General features: G+C 46.0%; 2 protein-coding genes and 1 non-coding gene across 11 annotated transcripts in view; 2 read left to right on the forward strand and 1 right to left on the reverse strand.

The window, feature by feature from the left end:
* The window catches only part of SH3GL1 (SH3 domain containing GRB2 like 1, endophilin A2), a 49,740-nt gene extending 47,714 nt beyond the window's left edge, over positions 1–2,026 (reverse strand). For 2 of the 6 annotated variants that reach the window (XM_036312582.1, XM_036312583.1), the window contains exon 1: positions 1,739–2,025. Coding sequence is in view for 2 of the 6 variants with exons in the window: in XM_036312587.1 (XP_036168480.1) it covers positions 1,739–1,783 (45 nt within the window). In the remaining 4 variants the exon portion in view is untranslated. Of the gene's footprint in view, positions 1–1,738 lie in introns of all 6 variants that reach the window. The other 4 variants (XM_036312584.1, XM_036312585.1, XM_036312586.1 and 1 more) reach the window with 3 other exon arrangements.
* Positions 2,027–3,750: 1,724 nt separating this feature from the next.
* On the forward strand, positions 3,751–3,854 carry LOC118659398. The gene has a single exon (XR_004968532.1). It is a non-coding gene; the product is annotated as a U6 spliceosomal RNA (small nuclear RNA).
* A 667-nt stretch (positions 3,855–4,521) lies between these two features.
* Positions 4,522–15,857, forward strand: part of CHAF1A (chromatin assembly factor 1 subunit A) — a 37,028-nt gene continuing 25,692 nt past the window's right edge. For 2 of the 4 annotated variants that reach the window (XM_036312819.1, XM_036312820.1), the window contains exons 1-3: positions 4,523–4,860; positions 7,736–7,786; positions 8,686–9,545. In XM_036312819.1, coding sequence (XP_036168712.1) covers positions 4,560–4,860; positions 7,736–7,786; positions 8,686–9,545 — 1,212 coding nt within the window. In that variant the 5' untranslated portion in view covers positions 4,523–4,559. Of the gene's footprint in view, positions 4,861–7,735; positions 7,787–8,685; positions 9,546–15,857 lie in introns of all 4 variants that reach the window. The other 2 variants (XM_036312821.1, XM_036312818.1) reach the window with 2 other exon arrangements.

Genomic DNA, 15,857 nt, shown 5'->3' on the forward strand with positions numbered 1-15,857 from the left:
TTCCACTCTAAAAATCAATGGGAAAAAATATCTTTGGGTGAAGATTAAAAAAAAAAAAAAAAGATACCAGCTGTGTGTTACTAGAGAGTTGTTTCTCTTTCCTCCAAATGGATCTCTTCAAATCAGGAGTACAGTCAGGTTTGCCAGCAAAGCCTAAACAATTCCTAAGATTATCATTCATTCCTCCACGGAGCCTATCCACACAAACTGCACACCTACGGTTCATAACCTGGGATGTAGGGACCAACAGAATTCAAGGAATCTTAGGCTTCTTGCCCCAACTTTCTAAAAAACCTATATAGTTGGTTACATGTAAAACACATATATTTTTGGATTCAGCATTCCATTTCTGGGAATTTATCCTATAAATCCAACCCTCTCTGTGAGCAAAGATATTGTCTATTCACCGTAGCAGAAGACTACTGGAAACAGTCTGAACAACCATCAATTGAGGACTGATTAAATTAATTATGGTACACTTCATGGAATGGAATACCAGGAACCTACTAAAAAGACCCAGGAAGCTCTAGGGCAGTGGTTCTCAACCTTCCTAATGCCGAGACCCTTGAATACAGTTCCTCATGTTGTGGTGACCCCCCCAACCATAAAATTATTTTCGTTGCTACTTCATAACTGTAATGTTGCTACTGTTATGAATCGTAATGTAAATATCTGATATGCAGGGTGTATTTTCATTGTTCGCGACTCACAGGTCGAGAACTGCCGCTCTAGGAGTATGTTCTAGCGCAGTAACGCTGGGGCAGGGGGCAGCCGGGGTTCCCCAGGGGCAACTGGCAGGGACTGGAGACATTTGTGGATGTCCCGCCTGGGGGTGCTCCTGGCCTTGAGCCAGGGATGTTGCTCAATATCCCACAGTGTCCAGAATGCCCCCTCCCAACAGAGAGCGACCTGAGGTGGAGAATTCTGACACATTTAACAAAAAACTCAAAGAACACAGGACCCTGTAGACTAGGAGTGGGGAACTTCCCTCCGTGGGACAAATCATTTAATCTGGCCGCGCCAAGGCACCTGCAGGTAGGACTCGAAGTTCAACAAACCCAGGAGTTTTTTCATAGCAACATAAATTTATTTCAAGTGAATTATATTAAGTGAATGATGTTATAAATATTCAAATGGGTCTTGGCGGAAAAAAAGGTTCCCCGCCCCTGCTGTAGACTATGTTACACGACCTGTGTGCGTTTTTAAAGGAAAGGCGCACACGTATCTTTTAAAAGGGACGTAAGTCGTCGGTGACAGTCCTTGTCTTAGGGTCGATGGTCTGAATGCCTGACAGACTGGAGTGAGGAACTGACTTTTTACCCTTTCAACTTTGTACCGGGTCCATTCAGCGGGTTTCTGATGTTGGTTTTAAAGAAATGATCTAGACACAAATGTTTCCTCTCCCTGGCAAGAGTCCTGTTTCTTCCCTTTGTCTTTCCCCAGTCCCTGCCCTTTTAGAGGGGAGGAAGGCGGATCAACCAGATCAACCTCGGGGGGGCCTCTCTGCCCCACCCAGGGGTCTAGCCACCCTTCTCAAGGAGACTGGAGCCCACAAGGCGGGCAGGACCTGGGCCACCTCGCACGAAGCCCCCGGCCTTCCTGGGCTCTCCCCACCCTGCGAGGAACACGCGCCAACGCCGCCCCCTTGGTGTCCCCGGCCTCCTCCCGAACCAGAGGCGGGCCTAGCCTGGCCCCTCGTTCTGGGAAGCCCGGGTCCGGGAGCTCCCCCTCCGCTCACCTGGCTCGCCTTGTAGAACTGCTTCTTCAGCCCCGCCACCGACATTCTGCCTTCCGCCGTCGGACTTCCCGTTGGGACCCAGCGAACCGCAGAAACAGCGCAAGCGACAGGCTCCCGGGCGCCGCCGAGCCCCCGCGCGCTTCAGCTGGCCCCGTCGGCACCGCCTCCGCAGCCTTCTCGCCAGCTCCGCGCCCGCTCGGGCGCAGCCTCAGCCCCTCTCGCGCCCGCGCGGCCAGGATATTACATGGCAACCGCACACTTCCGGCGCCGGCCCGGTCTGAGCACGCGCACGCGCCCTGCCAGCCGGACAGCGCACGCGCACTTCGCCTGTCTCGGGAGCGACCGCTTCTGCCAGCGAGTGGCCTGGGGAGAGTCTAGAGCGGCCAGGCGGCTGCAGCGACCCCTAGAAGCTGGGAGGAGGTTCTAACGCCTTGGGAAAGGCGCTTAAACCTTTCTGGAGAGGTTGGGAGACTGGGTTTATAAACCTCCAGCTAACTATTTGCTAATCTCAGCTATCCTAATTCCACCATGCGGGTCGTTTAGTCCTTACCTTCCTACCCAGAACCCTGCCCCGTGTTCATCCAATCAGTTGCCCAAGTCAGACATCAGGGTGTCGCTTCTATCTCCTTTCCACTATCCCCACTGTCCTCCGCCCGGACCAAACCATCTCACCAACTTCCGCTCTGTTGTGCCCACCTGCGGGTTCTCCCCTCCAATTTATCCCCTATCAGGAGGCCAGAAAGATGCTTTTGTAACAGGATTCAGATCACGGTTCCCCGTTTAAAGCTCACCTACTGCCCTCAGAATACACTCCCAACTTCCTGCTATAGCCTACAAAGCTTGCATAATTTGGCCCCCTCCACCCTCTGATTTCGGGGGCTCTCTTCCTCTTCTGTAGTCCATGATACCTGTTGCCTGTGGGTCTTTGCTAATGTTCCTATCTTTCACATCCTTCTCTAATATTTCCCCCCATTGTTTTGTGTATAAAAGAGGAATTTGCTTGGAATACCGCCTCTTCCAGGAAGCCTTCCTGGATTCAACATGTTTATTGATAGTGACTTTTTTTTTTTAAACCTCACCTGAGGATATTTCTTTTTCATTGCTTTTCAGAGAGAGAGAGAGTGCAAGGGAGGGAGGGTGAGAGAAAGAGAGAGAATATTGGTGTGAAAGAGACACTTCGATTGGTTGCCTCCTGGGGAGAGGGAGCGAATTCCCAACCCAGGTACATGCCCTTGACCCAGTATCCTACCCGTGACCCTTCCATGCATGGGTGGATGCTCTAACCACTGGACACACTGTCCAGGGCATATTGATAATGACTTAAAATCAATTCTTATTGATGAAAATGTATTGAGCCGTAGCCAGTTTGGCTCAGTAATTAGAGCATCTGCCTGCTGACTGAAGGATCCTGGGTTCCATTCCTGTCAAGGGCAGGTACCTCCGTTGCAGGCTGGATCCCCAGCCCCTGTTGGGTGCATGTGTAAGGTAACCAGCTGATGTGTCTCTCTCACATCCATGTTTCTCGCTCTCTCTGTTTCTCCCTCTCCCTTCTACTTCTCTCTAAAAATCAATGGAAAATATTCTTGTCAATCCTCGGGTGAGGATTAACAAAAATATTTAAATTTAAAACAGAAAATGTATTGAATAAGTTGGAAATTAATAATGAGTCAGAATGAGTAAATGAATCCAAAAAGAGGAACAAGAAAGTGACTAGAGCTAAAGTGCTTGCAGCTCCAGTGCTGAAATCTCTGACAGATTTGGGTAATTTTCTGCCGCAGAAGGTTACTGGAAGTTTCCAAAAGCCTAAACAGAAGGTACTGGACTAGATTAGAGGATTGTTTCAGAGTGTGCAAGCCCCAACCTCCCTCCTGAAGATCCTGAAGGGGTTATTATGAATGGTTTGAAAGAACACCTGGGTGATTATGATGGGCAGCCTCAATGGTGACCCACTGGTCTAAATCATTGCATACTGCCAGAATATAATAAGCTATAATTGCTTTTAAAAAAAAGTTGTTCTTGCTTCGGCAGCACATATACTAAAATTGGAACGATACAGAGATTAGCATGGCCCCTTCGCAAGGATGACACGCAAATTCTTGAAGCGTTCCATATTAAAAAAAAAAAAAAAAAGTTGTAGGCACTTCTTGTTGGGGTGCCAATCTAAGATCTGAAAGTTGGGTGGAAATTAGCCAGGAAAAGAGCTGTGGGAAGAGTTTTTCTAGGCAAGAAACAACGTGTGCAAAAACCCTGAGGATTAAACCAGAAACATCTATTTCATTCATTCCCTCTGAATATGTTTAGTGCATATCAAATGCTTCCCAGATTTGATTTTATTTTTGTTCATATAAAAAGTAATTTATAATCTTTTTAAAAAATGTGTTTTTATTGATTTTTAGAGAGGAAGTGAGAGGGTTAGAGATAGAAAAATGGATGGGATAGGCTGCCTCCTGCACGCCCCCTACTGGGGATCGAGCCCGCAACCCCGGCATGTGCCCTGACTGGGAATTGAACCACCGGGGGGCAGTAATTTGCAGACTTTATTGAGGTTGATTCAGCCGATGTCCAAATAGAATAAACTCAAAACTTCAGTCTTCACCTAAAATTGCAGTTTCAGGTTGTCACCTGCACCCTACGTAAAACGTTTCGTCATGACGTAAAAGCCTTGGACCTCCCTCCTCCTATGGACCAGTCCCACGAACTTAGCCAATCACAGTGTCGATCTCTTGGCTTGACACCTCCCACCCCCAATCGCAGAACACCTTCTTCCCACGGGCCGCCCAGAGAAAGCCCGCTTCTCCGCGGGAATATCAGCAGGGGAGCTATGGGAGGAATGGAAGCCACGGATCTCGCGAGGATACTTCCTGCGCTCCTCATTTCCCGAGGCGGGACCTCACGTGACGCCATCTTGTCCAATCGGCGCGCGGGCTGCGGGGGTCGCCGCGGTTCCCGCCAAATACGAGCGCGGCGGCCGCGGCAGCAGCGGCGCGGGCGGGAGGGCGAGCAGGAGCCGCCGCCGGAGCGTAGCCCGCGCCTCCGTCGCCCGAGGGGACCTCCAGCCGCTGCCGGGACGATGTTGGAGGAGCCGGAGTGCGGGGCTCCGGGCGCCAGGGGAGCGGCCGCAGGTCGGTTTGGGCCCGCGCGGCGGGGTAGTGGGGGCGCGGCGAGCGGCCCTCTTGGGCCGATTCAGTGTTTGGGGACAGACGGGCCTTCCGGCCCCAGACCGCTTCTTTGAGCCTGATGTTCGGCCGGTGGGTCGTTACAATCCCGATGAAGGGCCTTGCCATCCAAAGGGCGCTCTCCTTGAGGTTATTGTTGCGGCAGCGACCGTTTCCCCCCGTGTTTTTGCGTTAAGTTCACTCCTCCGGGGCCCTCTGCGGTGACGGGTCATTGTGGCCAGGAGGGGAAACTGAGACCCAGGGAGGCGAATGGGGCCAGCTCTGCAGGTGGCGTTTGTGTCCCCTGAGCAAGTTGGACCCTGCAGCCACCCTCTGGCCGGTTGGGGAAACTGAGGCCCGGGGTCACATGGGCTCGGAGACCGTAACAGTTGCAGTCCGATGGTCAGGGCTGGTCTAGGTAAGGGGCCTGGATGGTGGGGATTGTCAGGAGCTGGGGCTCCCGCCTTCTCATCCTGCTGGATATACAAGGTGAAGACCTGTCTTGCTCCACCCAGTGTCTTGGGATGGGGGTTTCTAGTACCTGGCAGGCCCCGGAAACAGGGTGGTGAACCAAAGAAGACTAGCTTGCCCTCTCTCCAGCTTGACTCCTATTTTATCCCCAACTCTTGGCATAATGCTTGGCACATAGTAGGTGCCCGATATGTGTTTGTTGACTGAATTAAGAATTGTTAGGGACATCAACTAGACTAATTCAGGGTTTCTCAACCTCAGCACTATTGACATTTGGGACCCTGCTATGCCGGGCCTTGAGGGTGTCAAGCAGCATCCCTGGCCTCCACCCATTACATGCCAATAGCGACCCCTCCTCCCCAATTGTGACAACCAAATGTATCCAGGCATTGGGGGGGGGGGGGGGAGCAGAACCAGTGCTCTAATTGTTTCCAGATTTGGGGATTTCACAAAGTAAAATTCATATAATTAAGTTGGGGGAACTGAGTGTCCTTGACAGTCATTTGACTCAGTAAGGTTGTTTAATTAAAAAGCAAAAAGAACATCACCTGCTATGACCATACTATTATAGAAGGAAAGGATATTTTAATACCAAGTAAAATTAGAAGGGTTATAATATCAGAATAAAGAGCAGTGGTGAGTTTATACTTAAGTGTGTGTTAATTGTGTGTGTACCTTTGAACAGTCTGGATTCCTGGGTGGGGTCGCTTTTTAGGTTGACCTGAGCTTGCTTCTGGGCCCATATCACTTCTGTTCCACTTGCATCAAAGCTAGTGACTCAGGACCACACCAATAAATCCTTGTGATTGTCCTAAAAATAAATTTAAGTGGCTAAAGATGACATATTCTTCACTTGGTGTGGGGGAGTGTGAATCCATGTTTTTGGTAACAGAAAACTGGAGAATGGTATTGTCTTGAAATGGGTAGAGAGGAAGTATGAGTCTTCTGGGTACCTTATATTTCAAGCTTGGGAGGAGGGAGAGCAAGTTTGATCTATGAACAGCTGAGTTTTTCAGAAAGCTGTGGTTGCTTTTAAAAAGTATTCACTTGTATGTATCTTTTACAAAACGAACATAGATTGCCCAAAATAATCTAGATTTTTCCAAGCCAGACCTCCTGGCAGGTAGGAGTTTCTAAACTTATATTTAAATATACTTATGGTCATTTTTTTGCACCATTTTTAATATTATTAGATGCTTTTCTTGAGATTTTTTTGGGGGAGATGCAGGTAGACTTTTCATTATTATTATTGGTTTTAGAGAGAGGGAGGGAGAGAGATAGATAAACATCGATGTAAGAGAGAAATATTAGTCTGTGGCCTCCCGCACACACTCCAATTGGGGCTCGAACCTGCAACCTGTATATGTGCCTGACTGGGAATCAAACCCATCATCTTTCCATGTACAGGATGACACTCCAGCCAACTCAACCAAACTGGCCAGAGCTTCCGTTATTATTATTGGGCAGTGCTTCAGCTCCTGCCTGGCCAGCTCAAAATGCTTTAAGTTGTATTACCTTCATAAACTCTTTTTATTTTTTAAAATATATTTTTATTGATTTCAGGGAGAAGGAGAGAGAGAGAAACATCAATGATGAGAGATAATCATTGATCAGCTGCCTCCTGCATGCTCCCTACTGAGGACTGAGCAGGCAACCCAAACATGTGCCCTTGACTGGAATCGAACCCCGGACATTTCAGTCCACAAGGCTGACGCTCTATCCACTGAGCCAAACCAGCTAGGGCCATAAACTCTATTTTAAAAGAAAATAAACCCTATTCTAATTTTATAGAACTGGTTGGATTGAAGGTGGATGCTTTGAGTTCCTATTAATGGTTACTTGGGTGATACAGTGTTTTATCTCTTCTATTCTCCTCTTCATTGTTGCAGTTACTGTGTTCATTGGTTTCCCCCTATGTGCCAGACCCTGAGTTAGGCGCTCCAGGTACATTGTAGAACAAGTCTCCCTGCCATCCTAGAGCTGGCATTCTGTAGGAGGAGACATGTTAAACAGTGTAAATTTCAGAGCGATTAATGCCACAAGGAAAATAAACCAAGAAGGTGTGACAGTGTACAGGCAGGATTTCTTAACTTATTAACATTTTGGGCCATATAGTTAGTCGTGGTGGGCCATCCTGTGTATTGTAGGATATTCAGCAGTATCCCTCTCTTCTACCCACTAGATGCGAGTGGCAACCTTCCCCAAGTCATGGCAACCAAAAGTGTCCCTAGACATTACCAGCTCCTCAGGGTGAGGGTGGCAAAGTCACTCCCACTGGGTAACCACTTTGTACATAGTAGGTGCTACTTATGTGTTTACTTTCATTACTTCCAGCATTTAATAACGTATCCTTTGACACTTTTATTCACAGTAATGGATTGCAAAGACAGACCAGCTTTTCCAGTCAAGAAGTTAATACAAGGTAACTTTCTGGGAATGGGTTAATATTTGTTCCTAATTTAAATCCTTCATTGTCTCCCCAGTTATAGTTCTTCATTCCCCTTGAGCAGAGGTCCTCTGTAGCAGTAGTATCACAGTCGCTGGTGGGGAGAAAAACAGTTGCACTTTACATTTGGAAGCCTGGGGATCCATTTTATTATACCTCTGTTTCTCTAGGTTCCCAGGAACAAATCAGAGGTCACTGCCTTTACAGCAGCCTTTCTTTACTTCCCCCCATTGATATTTTGTAATTTTTCAGGGGTGGGGGACTGTCCTGTATATGGTAGAGTTTAGCAGCATCCCTGATCTCTTCCCCCAAGTTGTGACAACCAGACATTGCTAGATGTTCCCTAGAGCAGCGGTCACCAACCTTTTGGACCTCATGGACCACCAGTGATCCTCGGACCACCGGTTGGCGACAGCTGCCCCAGTTGAACCATTGTTGTACAGGAAGATAAATGTCCCCAAATCCTTTTGTGTAAAAAAGGAGTGCATTTACACTGAGGCCAGATTAATGGCTGGATTGTATTAAAAACCGTGGTTTCTGGTTTTTAAAATTTGGTATATAGTTTCCTCCTGTAACAATTTGCTTTCTCCTCTGACAACTGATAGCAAGTTTGGTGGTGGTAGGATAATAGTCTCCTGAAGTTAAAAGATGAGGGGCAAACCATAGGACCCACGGGCATAATTGCTTTATAGACTGTTAAATTATGAAAAGACACACACACACACACACACACACACACACACACACACACACACACACCAGGCCCCGCAAGGAAGATTGGGTCATTTTGAGCATATGGAATGTTCAAGTATTGATTAGTTGTCACTCTGCACACTTTCGCTGTATGGATGGTCTCCTTCTGTCTTTTATTTCAGCTCGTCTGCCCTTCAAGCGCCTGAATCTTGCCCCAAAGGAGAAAACCGAGGACGGAGCGGACAGCACAGGAAGCTCTCCCAGTGCTCCTGCACAAAGTCAAGTTCCCGATGTGGAAACCTCTTTGGACAACTTGGAGAACAGTTTTCATATGGGTTCTGACATAGATTTTAGACCAAAACTTGTCAATGGGAAGGGTCCCTTAGATAACTTTTTAAAAAGTAGAGTAAAAACCAGTATTGGCGAGACCGCAGTCATCATTGATTTGACAGAGGACTCAAGTGACCAACCAGACAACATTTCAGCCTACAATAAACTAAATTCTGCAGCCTGTCCCTCCTTGGAGGAGGCTGTAAATAGGGTCAGAGAAGAAGCTGGAGATGAGGGGGGGCTGCCAAAGGCTAGTCAGAAGGACGAGCTAACATTTTCTGAAGAGACCCTTTTAGACATTCCATGCAAAACAAAGGAGGAGGGTGCTGGCTCAGGGGGCACAGAGAGGAGAGGAGACGCACAGGAAACAACTCAGAGCTGCCCCAAGTTGACAGATGGTCCAAGAACGTGCTCAGAGAAGGACCAGGACAGTTGGAGCGAAGCTGGAGGCATCTTGTTCAAAGGGAAGGTGCCCGTGGTGCTCTTGGAGGATATCCTGGGTATAAAACCTGGAGCCAAGTCTCCAACCATCCCTCTGGACCGGGACACGCCCTCCCGGAGGGAAGTGCTAGAGTCTAGCCACGGAGAAGACTCTGTTCTCAGCCATTCCTCCCTGAGTTCTTCCTCTCCTACCAGCTCACCTGAAGGGCGGTGTGCTTCTGAAAATCAGCACAGTCCCAGTACCTTCCCCACCCTCACACCTGTCCACAGAGTGAGTATCTCCCCACATCCCAGCATGCTAATGCTGATGGTGTTTCTAATCCAGCCCCTTTTCATCCTTGGACATGGTGCCCCTAGGTGGTGGTTAGAGGCTGAGTGAATGGGGCCACTAACTAGGTCTTGTAACTTCTGGTGCAGAATTTTGATCCTTTTCAATATCAAATACCATTAGAGGTATTCAGTGATGAGTACTGTACATTGGGTTGTGTTGGTGGCTGGGTTAATCACCAGTGTGTTGAGGCCATTTTGGTAGCTTTCGTTGTTCACAGTTAGTAATCTGGTCAATTTAGTCATTTTAGGAAATGATGGCAGTAAGTAGGCAACTGTAACTTCTCAGTTCCCTCCACTCCTTCTTCCTTTAAGAACACAGACTTGTAGGGGTGGTAAAGAGTCAGTCAGTGTTGGTGAAGAGACCCCCGAAAAAGCAAGAAGACTATTATGGGGAATTCCATAGAGTCGACTCTAGTCAGGATGGCCACCAATCTCTTTTGTTGTTAATTCTCACCTGTGGATGTTTTTATGTTGATTTTTAGAGAGAGTGGGAGGGAGAGACAGAGAAACATTGATGTGAGAGAGACGCATCGATTGGTTGCCTCTGCTTTCACCCTGACCAGGGCCCAGGATCCAGCCTACAACCTAGGTACATGCCCTTGACTGGAATCTAGCCCAGGACCCTTCAGTCTGTGGGCTGATGCTCTATCCACTGAGCCAAACCAGCTAGGGCATGGCCACCCATCTTAAAAACCTCACTCAAAGCAGCATAAACAAAAGGATTTTTAAGGATCACAGAAGGCTGACTTTGTTACTGGTGTCTGATCAACACAATGGCAAATGTCACTGTTTTCAGCTGTCCTTAAGGTCTTGTAGATAAACTGATAAAATCAGTTAAGAATCCCAAAGTGTGTCTAAAGATGTTTTGGGTTTTTTGTTTTGTTTTGTGGAACCTTAGTTTGTTCATCTTAGGTTGTTATTGTTGTTTTTAATATATAAAGTTGGATCTGGGGTGGGTTATTTAATCTCTACTTGCTTAATTTGACTCTAAGCCACCAACCTTGATCACTTTCTGAAATTTGATCTCTAAGGCGGCGGTCGCTAACTGGTGGTCTGTGAGGTCTGAAAGGTTGGCGACCGCTGCACTAAGGAACTCATTTTTCTAGATGATTCCATTTCTTGTTTTTCGTCTCCTAAGTATAGGAGAAAATGGCTTCCTCCGTGGGTTCATAAAATATCTAAGTTTCTCAGTGTGGTAGGTAGATATACATTTTTAGCTTTTATTTTATTTTTTAAAAATATATTTCTGTTCATTTTAGAGAGGGGGGGGGTGGGAGAAACATCGATTGGTTGCCTCCCGTACTCGCCCTAACCCGGGGATTAAATCTGCAATCTAGGTATGTGCCCTGACCAGAAATTGATCAGGACAGTTGAATCAGCGACATGTTAGTGCATAGGATGATGCTCAACCAACTGAGGCACAGAGGCCTGAGCTGTTACTCAGACTCTCAAAATCAGACTTTGAGCCCTTCTTGCTGTCAGCCATATTGTTGGGTCCATCTAATTGGTTGAAATGCTTTTCGGACTGATGGTAATCCTTTATAGAACTACTTTATCATGTGATGTGTCACAGCCAGTTAGCCTGGAGAACAGGACATTACATTTTCCATTCTTAATAGCTTTATTAATGCTCATAGTCAAACCTGAGAATTGGGAAGTCACATAGTTGGTCATGGTCATGAAACAATGTTACTCTGTCCACTGGCCCAAATGGCTCTAAGACAGCTGAGCATGGGAACTAGGAGAGCTCAGTGTAGGAAGTCCTGCATCTGAGATGCTAAGTCTTACTTTGAGCAGAGGCTTGGGGTTTTGAAATGCTCTAGAAGGCATTATTATCACAGCTTTGCAAGTCATACACATTGCAAGTGGTAAGGGCTCAGGCTGTCCCAGAGCCTGAGGCAGAAAATTGGGCCATTCCATCACAAGAGTGGAAGTAGAGCCCCCTGATACTGGGTGACACCAAAGGTATGAAAGTGAAATGACTGGATTTCCTGATTTGCTTGTGCCTTTTGTGATTGGTACAGAACTTGAACAGCTTTCCCTGCCTTGGCATTTGAGATTTTCCTGATCCCTGTTACTGTGGGGAACACTTTGTTTTTCCATTTTCCCTCGCCACCTTCTTTCGAGACTATAGCCAGATACTTGCTGGAAGCTTACAGATTGTTTCATGTTACCATGTAATGTGTGGTTTTTACTGCTCTCTGTTAATCCTGGAGTTGGTACCACTGTGTTTAGGAACTCCTAGGCATTCATTGGTCCCCTATTTTGTGTGTTGTTGTTTTGGTTTTATTTTTTGTTTGTTTTCTTGTGGGGAGCTTGTTAAAATGCAGGTCCTGCTGTCCCTTCCCGGGGATCTAGAGACTCTCACTTTGGAAAACAGTTGTTTATAACACCTTTTATTACTAGCTTAAAGAGCTTTATTTAGCACTAGAGCCCTGGTGCACCAAATTCATACACGGGGCCGGGGGCTCCCCCCAGCCCAGCCTGCACCCTCTCCAATCCGGGTGTACACTCACATCCCTCTCACAATCCTGGACCTCTGGCTCCTAATCGCTCGCCTGCATGCACGCCCCCCACTGCCCTGCCAGCCTAGTCACCTTTCACTGTTCCCCCCTGCCAGCCTAATCGCCCCCAGTCCTATTCCCCCCACCCCAACCCACCCCTAGCCTGGTTGCCCCACACAGCCTGCTGTTCAGTCGTTTGGTCGTCCTTCGCTAACCCCCCTGCCGACCTGGTCGTAGGCAGCCATTTGTGAGGGTGTGAAGGTCAATTTGCATATTACCTCTTTATTATATAGGATAGGATTAGAGCTTTTTACCACTTGTGGTAGAACTATTTCCCAAGTTTGTTTGCAATGAGATGTGCTAATTATTCCACAAATGATAATGTTGATACAGTTGTGTTTCTGGGATCTTTGCCTTATTTCTACAAATGAGCCCTAGATCACTGAAACTTTTTCACATATACTTTTAATTTTATAAGTATTAAATTTTCCATGTTTAAAAAGAATTATTAAAACATGACAGTCCCCTTCTTCTCCCCCAGGTTGCCATTATCATCTTCACAGTATCATTTTGTTTTCTTATGTGAGTGTACACTGTAAATTTATTTCTTTTTCATTGGAGGGTGTCTCATTTTCTATATTAGGATGGGAAGAGGTATCTTTGTTTAACTGCCTGTGGTGTGGATATACTGCACTTTACAAAGTCAGCCTCATGATGGATATTTCTGTTGTCTCTAATTCTCTGCCTGTGCAGAATGGTAATTGTAATGAACTTCCTTCTACATGGATCCTGGGGCTGTTCAGTAGGTTTGTGGGCTCCCATTGAATAATTTTTCTCCACTTACACTCAAATATGGCTGGACCAATTTGGGTTGTGTTGTTTCCCCACTGCCTTCTCCTGCTGTTAAATTTTCAGCTGCTGCTGCTGAGCCCTCCTCACCTCATTCACTGCTTATCTGCTCTGAGCTTAGATATTCGATCTTCTTATGTATAAGGAGAGCAGAATAAACAGGATTCTCATGAATAAAATGTAGAAATTTCAATTCACAGGCACGGTTAAATCTGCTTTCACTGGAAGTAGTTGGTGTATGTTTCAGCCTCCTTCTGGGATCCTGGGTTTTATTTATGGCAGTTATGTTCCAGAGAGATAAAACGTGTGGCCCATGATTTTGAGAGAGAGTTCTATAAATATTTATGCCATGTGTCACAAAGATAAAATTATATTAGACCAAAGGTCCTCCCAGTTGTCTAGTAAAGATACTGGTTTTATATTAAATCATAATTGCTGAGGTTGTTGCATGTCATTACAGTGGCTCCTGATATTCATGTTAATTCTAGTATTCCTGGACTCACAGCAAAGGGAAAGCAATGTAAAAGGTACTAGATTCTGCAGCTGAAATTCCACAAGTATGGGCAAAGATTCCAGTAGCACAACTGTATCAACATTATCGTTTGTGGACTAAGTGTGTTCCACCACCCATCACCACCCCCAAATACTCATATATGAGTCTGGCAATCACATCCATTATAATCTTTGAACACAAAATAACGGACAATGACAGAGAAATACAGCAACTTACAAATTCTGCTGTTAAATCCTTTACTGTGGGGGTGAAGCCTACAGACTTGACAGCCGAAGTGGATTCTGAAGGGGCAGGTGCTTTTTCTCAAGCCCTTGGTAGGCTTTGGTAACTGGCATTTCAGTTGGCACATGCTCACTTGGGCATAGTCTTTGTGGCATTTGAGCTCCTGCCAACACAAGGCTTTCAGGTGACTGCTCAGCCTTTTCCTCTAGGAAGGGTGAGTTCAGAAAGAACTTGGTATGACAAGAAGGATGCCTTCTTAGTCTATTAATCTGTAAGTTTTATTCTGTCAGAGGTCTTAGTCGAGGCTGAGGCTTCCGTAGATAGAGAAATCATGGTTATATAGTTTTGTCAATAGGCTATCTTAAGATAAATGGGCCTTTAGTTTTCCAGCTCCACTTCAGTCTTATGATTTGGCTGCCTGTCCAAGTCTGAACTCTCTCCCCACTGCTCTTCAACCTAATGGTTTGGTTGTTAGCACTGCCTGCACTGCAGAAAGCTTAGGCCAATAGTCTGAACTGTTCGTATATTTTTTTTACAATATGTTTTTATTGATTTTTAGAGAGAGAGGAAGGGAGAGGGATAGAGAGATTAAAAAAAAAAAAGTCAATTGGCTGCCTCCTGCATGCACCCCTGCTGAGGATTGAACCCGCAACCCAGGCATGTGCCCTGACTGAGACATGACCTCTTGGTTCCTGGGTCGATGCTCAACCACTAAGCCATGCCAGCGGGCATGTTTATATTTTAATCCGAGACTATTTGGCCAGCATGGTGCATGAATCCAACCATGTGTCTTTTTTTTTTTTTTTAAATATTTTTTATTGATTTTTCACAGAGAGGAAGGGAAGGGGATAGAGAGTTAGAAACATTGATGAGAGAGAAACATCGATTAGCTGCCTCTTGCACACCCCCGACTAGGGATGTGCCCGCAACCAAGGTACATGCCCTTGGCCGGAATCGAACCTGGGACCTTTCAGATCGCAGGCCGACCGACGCTCTATCCACTGAGCCAAACCGGTCAGGGCCCAACCATGTGTCTTAAGAAGTCCTTGTCACCACTCTCAGTTTGAAGCAGGGTGATAGAAAAAGTTATGCTCTAGAATATATATTTTTTTAAAATATATATTTTTTACTGATTTCAGAGAGGGAGAGATAGAAACATCAGTGATGAGAGAAAATCATTGATTGGCTGCTTCCTGCAGGCCTCCTACTGGGGACTGAGCCCACAACCCAGGCATGACCTCCTGGTTCATAGGTCCATGCTCAACCACTGAGCCACATTGGTCAAACTAGAACAGTGATGGCGAACCTTTTGAGCTCAGCATGTCAGCATTTTGAAAAACCCTAACTTAACTCTGGTGCCGTGTCACATATAGAAATTGTTTGATATTTGCAACCATAGTAAAACAAAGACATATTTTTGATATTTATTTTATATATTTAAATGCCATTTAACAAAGAAAAATCAACCAAAAAAATGAGTTCGCATGTCACCTCTGGCACGTGTGTCATAGGTTCGCCATCACTGGACTAGAACATAGGGATTCTTGATCAGATTGCCTCCTCTGGCAAGTTGACCATTTTTCTTGAGCATTCACTCTGCATTCTAAAAACAGAACTGCACCAGGCAGAGAAAACAGATTGGTGGCCCACAGGAATCTAGCCTGTAAACATGTTTTATTTGATTCACGTAGTGTTCCTTTTTAGACAAAATTTACATAAAATTGACAAGTCTCTCATAAATTACCTGTAAGAGCTCTATCCTCTTTAGACAGGGTATGTCCTCTCTAGTTAGCTACAAATCATAACACTCCCTGTCATCCACATTGCTTTTATTTTCAAGCTTGCCTTGTTTTTCTTGTGTTTGCTCCCCTCCCCTGCCCCTCGCAAACCTGTCATTCATTTGTGTCATCTGCCTCTCCCATATTACCTCTCATCCCTAGATGCACATATGTGTACTTCATTGCAGTTTATGACCCCACTAAGATATTTTGGTTCTGTATGGTGAAAACTGGTCACCTGGAAATGTTTTCATTTTTCTTGTTTTGCAAATAAGTCCTTAATAGTGTGGGTCACTTGTTCCCTTCTTCCCTCTCCCCAAAGGATTGTGTAATGTGTTAAAGTGACTGAAACAGTCCACATTTAAAGATAAATGTCTTTCATTTCA

Source organism: Myotis myotis, unplaced genomic scaffold, assembly GCF_014108235.1.
Source record: "Myotis myotis isolate mMyoMyo1 unplaced genomic scaffold, mMyoMyo1.p scaffold_m19_p_6, whole genome shotgun sequence".
In the NCBI taxonomy this organism is placed as follows: domain Eukaryota; kingdom Metazoa; phylum Chordata; class Mammalia; order Chiroptera; family Vespertilionidae; genus Myotis; species Myotis myotis.